General features: G+C 41.3%; 1 protein-coding gene across 1 annotated transcript; it reads right to left on the bottom strand.

The window, feature by feature from the left end:
• Window positions 1-3,628: 3,628 nt before the first annotated feature.
• LOC129172272 (thyroxine 5-deiodinase-like) lies at window positions 3,629-4,847 on the bottom strand. Its single transcript, XM_054761831.1, has one exon. It carries the CDS (start codon window positions 4,484-4,486, stop codon window positions 3,689-3,691), a length of 798 nt encoding a protein of 265 aa, XP_054617806.1. The 5' UTR covers window positions 4,487-4,847; the 3' UTR covers window positions 3,629-3,688.
• Between the last annotated feature and the right edge of the window lie 2,532 nt (window positions 4,848-7,379).

Below are 7,379 nucleotides of genomic sequence, written 5' to 3'. Positions count from 1 at the left end.
ACGAGTATAAAAATACTAAAGACCTAAGTCGCACAACTTTGCTATAATAATCATTATTGTACATACTGTACATCAGACGAATAGTTATTTGTCCGATATTTTTTTGTGCGCCGAACACAGGTCACAGTTCTGTTCCAGTCGTGTTCAAATTTTGCATGTTGGTAATTACATTTGAGATCTCCGCATGGCCCGGAAATGGTGTCTCTTACTTCAGTTTTCATCCAGTTATGACACACAAACTCCACGCTCCAAAAGTCACTCAGTATCGCCCCTTGGAATGTTATGGAAAAAAATCAGCCCCCGCCACCAGTATGTCCAACTGACATGAAATTTGGGGGACTGGTTTGTCATTTCAAGACGCAAGAAAAAAGTCTCAACAACCCATGCCCGAAAAGGCACAGAAAATCATCCATTTTGGTTTGAAGCCTCCGATTTGAGTTGATTCTATATACCAGCAGCATTGTACTGCTATTTATCAATAAGTACATCAAAGATCCTCTATATGACATGAGTATGCCGCTACTTTCATGAATCTGCTACAATAGTGCAAGTGAAACATCCTCTGTATGACAGAAGCACTCTGCTGTTTTTAGGGACCTGCTGCCTGAAAAGGCACAGGAAGTTAGCCATTTTGTTTTGAAGCGCCTGATTTAGCTTGATTTTGGCTACTTGGGGGGGGGGTCTACAAAAACATATTATGTTGTTTCTGTAAGACAATTATTAGCTCAGCAGTTGTTTACTACAACATGTCACTAAAAATTTATCTCACCAATCAACAACTGTGATCGTCTTTGCGTTTTTATAACAATTACTTGCCTAAGTTATACCTCACAACTGTAGGGGGAGCCACACAGTCGATAACCGCTTCCTCCTGCTTTAAATGCAGCTATACATAATGTTGTGAATATGTCCTCAAGTTAACGACTGTGTGTTACGGGCTGCCTGAGGCCAGTCAGACGTCACCAATGGAATGACTCTTTTTCACCGTGCTGGTGTGTGCAGTCATTAATTACAATAAATTATTGTTATTTTTTTTCCCCAATTGTTCTTTTCCTCGCCAGGAAACAGAGGAAGAGTTTCCAGGATGGGGGGGGGGCCTCAGTTTCTGAGCCACGTGGGACCGAGATGAATCATCACAGTGCTCGGTAATCCTCATTGTGCCATCCCGCCTGCATACATTAGCGTGTCATAGAACACAACGTATAGGATGTCATGGAAGACAACGTATTAGAGGTTTGCATGCATGCATGCGTGTGTGTGTGTGTGTGTGTGTGTGTGTGTGTGTGTGTGTGTGTGCGTGCACGATAATCCCACATGATTTAAAAAAAAAAAAGTTCCCTTCCCTTTCTCATCAGAGAAAAATATATAAATGCCAGAATGCTTTTGTTGGAGCGTCCTGATATAAAATGTTTCCCCTCCCTGTTCCCGATACAAATGGAAATTTTTAAAAACGTTTCCACAAAATGAAGGATTAAAAATACAAATATTTCTGAAATTAATGTAAGAATCAATGAACCTCTTGTAGTGCACATAATACATTCTTGTAATTGAACTCATTCCAGCAAATTATGTGACTAAATGACAGTCATGTTTTTACTTTTGGGAAATAAACTGTTTTAAATGTATCTGATATAAATAATGGGTCATGATCATGGACTTGTTAGTTATATAACATATACGTATATTAAGTATATATTGCGAGATTCAAACATGACAAGATTTCCTCTTTGGAAAAAAACACTGCAGGCACTTGGCCTGGCGTGATAACAAATGAATTATTCACACAATACATGAAAATCAACTGGATCATTTTGCCGGCCAAAATATATTGCCGTGTGCGTGCGTGTCTGCCTCCAAACAGGCAGAAAGAGGATTCACTCATGCATCAATTTCAGCACGTTGGTGTGTTTGTTCCATAGAACAACAGCGTGAACAGAGTGAGCTCTTTTGCCAGTCATACAGTCTCTTTGTCTCAGTGGGTGGAGGCGGGGCCGCTAGCATACACACAAAGTGCAACAGGCTGTAGCCCCGTGTAGCAATGCTAGGTAATGTAGTACAAATTAAATGAGTAGATCATCGTATATTGCAATATATTTTTATAATTGTTTAAATTGTACTTAAAAGTAATGTTAAAGTCTTGTTCTCGCAGACCCAATGTCGTGTATCGTCTCGACTCGTGAACTGAGTGCCTTGCGACACCCCTTTTTATAACAAATTACATAATAATGAACATATACAATTATAATAAAAAAATCTGATTAATATAATATAAAATCTTAATCTTAATTCTAATCATGTTAATTGTGAATTATTTAGTATATTTATAATAATATATTTGTTTATGAGCTAGCATTATTTTTAATTACAATTTGCTGTAAAATAATACATAAAATGTCAATTTGACAGATAATTACCATAAATATTCTTTTTTTTTTCATAGTCATTTACTTTTTTTTTTAAATGTATTTGTAAAATATAAAGCTTAAAATGTGGTAATCATTTTTAATATTCATTATTTGCAAGCCTTGGTTTTGCTTTTGTGAATGAAGGGTTATTTTTTTAAATGATATTTTAGTATTATGATGCAGTCTAATGTCACTATCTTTCGTTATGCTTTTTAATGATTATTTTAGGTGCAAATTGTGCGGGAATATAGTTCGATACACTGAAAGGTCTTTTGTTAACTCCCTCTTAGGTAACCAAATATGGTTCCTTCAAGGTGCAAAAGAGACTCCAAAGTAGGACCTTCCCAGGATAGATACTTAATGGAGGGTTAAAGGTCGGACAGGAGCCCCAAAGCGCAGCAGCGAGCACTACAAACATGGATTAAAGCGCTTCCTTCCATAACTAAACCCAATCCTCTCCTCTCAAGCGTCACTTTGTTGTCGTGCGATGGCAGTCTGGTTGTGTAACGCAGCAGTGAGAGCTATGTCAACAGGGAAAACAAATCTATATGACGCGCTTAATGCTGTTTTCATGCATTTGAACACCCAGTTTGCACAACGCACCGCCTGCTGTGGATGTGAGCAGCAGCAGTACACACTCCCTGGACACTTCATTAGGTACACCTCATGGGATCCAACATAATCCTGCTGACTTCTGATTGATTGACACCATTAAAAAGCTGTGGATTGGAGAATATGTTTATTGTTGTGCTGATGTTTTGATATAGAAGTGTGCAAAATGTTAGAAACAGGCGTCAGTATGACACAGTGCATAATAACAACAACAATAATAATATCATATCGTGGTTTGCATTGGATGTGACGATGGATGAGGTGTCCCGTGACAATGTGTTGCTAAAATACCTCACAAGCGGAGACAAACACTACAGAATGTGTTTTTCAGTCAAGTCATTCAGTGTTATTTATTTGTATTTTCTTCTTTTATACAAAAAAAAAGTTTGTTCCGTTACACTGCGTGACGTCACGACCCCCCCACCCCCATAGGTTACCCATCGATCAACAAGCCATCCATGGGGGCACCCACTAGGTGTCACAAACATCCGTGTCGGTTCTGTGGCAGGGCCGTTTAAGAACCGCACTTCACGCAAACACCCCGGGGTGCCCCCCTTACATGGGCCGGAAGCCCCCCCCCCCCCAAAAAAAACAAAAAAACCAAACAAACATTGTGGACCCAGTAGAACATAAAAATGGTCTTTATAAGGCTTTATAGATTTCACCCAGGGCTACGCTTGCAGCACCGGACAAGCGATGAGGTCCCTCCGGTACTGTTCCAGCCAGTTCCTGAGCTCGGAGATCCGGTAGCCCTCCGGCCCCCGGCCCCCCTGGTAGACCACCCTCTGGTCCCTGACGATGTAGAGTCTCTCGAAGTAGGCTCCATAGGCGGCGTTGGAGGAGTTGTCCATGCTGTCCACCACCAGGCTGCTGCCGGGCACCTGCGCCAGCATGAGCCGCGCTGCGCTCAGCCGGTCCTCCAGGCAGCGGTGCTTGAGGATCTGGTAGGGGGCGTCCGAGCTCACCCAGCCGTCCGCCGGGTGCGCTTCCTCGATGTACACCACCACGAAGTCCGCGATGTCCGCGTACTGGCTGACGACGCGCTGGAAGGCGGCCAGGCGCGTCATGAAGGGCGGTCAGGAGCAACTGCCAAAGTTGAGGATGAGCGGCCTCGTCCCCCGCATGCAGTCCAAGATGCGGACACGCCGGCGCTCCTGGACAAGAACCACCTCCGTGTTGGGCGCCGCGCGTCCCAGGCGCGCAGACTTGAGCAGGTCCAGCTTCTGGCCGTACCACACCGCCCGCAACGACTCCATGGTGAACATCCGGTTGGAGTCCGAGACGCACAGCGGCGGGTCGTCGGCACTGTGTGGCCGGGCGCCCATCTGGAGGAGCACCTTGCGGCGGATGCACAGGAAGTCGAGGAGCCACAGCGTGACAGCGGCGGCCAGGAAGCGCGGCACCAGCAGCAGGCACAGGGCGGCGTACTTGAGGGCTCGGGCCAGTTGGACCCCGCCGGAGTCGTGCATCGTCGGGTCCTCTGGCGGTGCTGCCGAGCCGGCCTTCAGTCGTGACACATTGGGGGTGAAACTCCCACGACGTGCGAGGTGCGTGCTTTTATAGGACCGCCACTGTTTGAATAATGACGGCTCCTCCCACTCACATGGCGGGATCACCTCCGGTCACCTCTGGTGACGAAAACCCTCTCACTCCACCCGCCACTAATTCACACTTCACACATGGTGGTGTTTAGAACTCACTCAATTTGTCTCATAGGAGAGAAGCAAAAGGTTGACGTCAGCATCAGCTGGAGCTCCTGTTGGTGTCATGACCTCTCTGGCCGCTAGACGGCGCTGGACTCACACACACTTCAAAAGGTACCTCATTCACTGTGTGGGACCTCATTCACTGGCAGCAACACGGACGTCAGAGAATGCAACCAATCATCTTTACAGCTCAAGTTCCATGAAAGAACGTCACGTGTTTACACTCGCAAAATGCAGCTTGTCCGAAAAGGAGTAGGAAGAAGCTGAGCTTATGTCATCCTATTTCATCCTTGTCCATGTTGCAGCAATTACTGATGCTTCCTGTGTTGAACTCGTTGAACGACTCGTGATGTGTTTACCACCACTTTCATTGAATAATAAATACATCCACATTCCTTGGGAACACCATGTACTATTTGTACGCTGTTCTTCAAGTGAGTAAAGAAGGCCCACAATGTACCAATTGTGGGCCTTCTTTACTCACTCCCTTCCATGGTTTGACTCCACATATTCATATGATGGAAGTCTGCAGAGTTGTGCAGGCGTACACGTGTTTCAAACTGCAAAAAAAGGTCAAAGATTTCCAGGAGCGCTCTGCTGTTTTGAAGGACCTACTGTAAAAACACGAGTCAAAGATCCTTTGTATGACACGAGCGCGCTGCTCTTCCTCAGGACCGATTGTAAGAACACCAGTCAAAGATCCTTAATATAACAAGAGTGCTCTGCTCTTTTTGTGAAATATTCTATGTACTGTATATCGTAGACGGCGACTAACAATTATTTTACCAACCGATTAATCAATCGATTATTTTTATTCAATTAATCTGATTTTTTTCAAAACAACAACACATTTTTAATCACCTCTTTATTCAGAAAAAGAAGATTTGAACTGACAGCAAACAAGCGCACCGACACCAGGTTTCTGCTTGAGTATTGTGTTCAAATAAGGTCAAATAATACAAAGTGTAAATGTTTGTCAAATAGCTTCAGTCAGCGCTGATATGCAGCTTGCGTGGATATCTGCTCTCGGCTAAAACACAAAGGTCACACGCTACACTAGGTCTGCTTTCATGGATGACTAAGAAAATTAAAAAATGTTCACATTTGAGAGGCTGGAATCAGAGGATGTTTACATCTTTCAAGAAAAAAAACATCAATTCATGACTAAAATAGTTGTTGATTAATTGGGCAATCCATTAACCATCAATCAGTCGACTCATTTTTGCAGCTCTATGATATAATTTTACTAGAATTGTTTTTTAATCTATTTTAAGAAACAAATCATTGTGCTTCTGGAGTATATTTGTTTCCTATTTTTCAGTTTTATTGTGCTGTTTCAAAGAAAGAAGCTAGTACAAGGGGCCCTCAACCAACGGGGCGTGGCCTGGTACCGGTCCATCGGCGGGCCAAGCCGGGCTGCGGAAAGCTTCCAGAAGAAGTAGTTTAGTAAATAACGATGACTGCAACTTTTTCCACAAAGTCATTTTCCCAAAATTACAACTTTGCTTGTTTTCTTTGTTTCTCATCAGTTAGAAGAAAACTATTTCCTCTTAATATTTTGACTTTATTCTCGTAAAATTACTGTTGTTTTTTTTCATTTCTGCTGCTTTTTTTTTTTGTTATTTCCGACTCTTTTTTTGTTAATTTTCTTCTGGTAATTATGACTTTATTCCCGTGATATTTTGACTTTATTCTTGTAACATTAGAACACAACCTAATTTTCCAAAAATAACAACTTGACTTGTTTTTTTTGTATCTCACAAGATTACAACTTTACAAAAACAACTTCTTTAACTTCACGCGACTAAAAAGACATGCTTTTTCCTCAAAATATGACAAGTTTATCCTTGTAAAATTGCAACTTTTTTGTGGTTAGAGTAAAACATTTTTCTCTCAATGTTTTGACTTTATTCTCATAAAATTACAGGGTTTTTTTTTCATTTCTGCACTTTTTTCTGCAACCTAATTTTCCAAAAATGTCAATTTGACTTGGTTTGTTTGTTTCTCATGAGATTACTGCTTTACAAAAAGAACGTATTTACCTTCATGCTTTACAACATTACGAGTTTGTTCTTGTAAAATTGTGTCTTTTCTTGTGGTTGCAATAAAAGCCTTTTCTCTTCATTTTTTAACTTTCAGCTCTTTATTTATTTTTTTTCATTTCTGCTGCTTTTTTTTTAAAATTTCCGACTTTTTCTTGTACATTTTCTTCTGGTAGTTCTGACTTCATTCCCGTGATATTTTGACTTTATTCTTGTAACATTAGAACTTTTTTTGCACCCTAATTTTCCAAAAATGCCAACTTGACTTGTTTTGTTTGTTTCTCATGAGATTACTACTTTACAAAAAGAACGTATTTACCTTCATGCTACTAAAATGACCTCATTTTTCCTCCAAATGTTTGCGTTTATTCTTGTAAAATTGTGACTTTTCTTGTGGTTGGAATAAAACCTCTTTCTCTTCATATTTTGACTTTTCTTTCATTTCTGCTGCATTTTTTTTTTAATTTCCACCTTTTTTCTTGTTCATTTCTTTCTGGTAGTTCTGACTTCATTCCCGTGATATTTTGACTTTATTCTTGTAACGTTAGAACTTTTTCCACAACCTAATTTTCCAAAAAAAGTGCCCTGTATGACGAGTGCGTTCTGCTGTTTTT

The sequence above is a fragment of the Dunckerocampus dactyliophorus genome, chromosome 19 (assembly GCF_027744805.1).
Source record: "Dunckerocampus dactyliophorus isolate RoL2022-P2 chromosome 19, RoL_Ddac_1.1, whole genome shotgun sequence".
Lineage (NCBI taxonomy): Eukaryota > Metazoa > Chordata > Actinopteri > Syngnathiformes > Syngnathidae > Dunckerocampus > Dunckerocampus dactyliophorus.
This window is presented reverse-complemented; position numbering and strand designations above follow the sequence as displayed.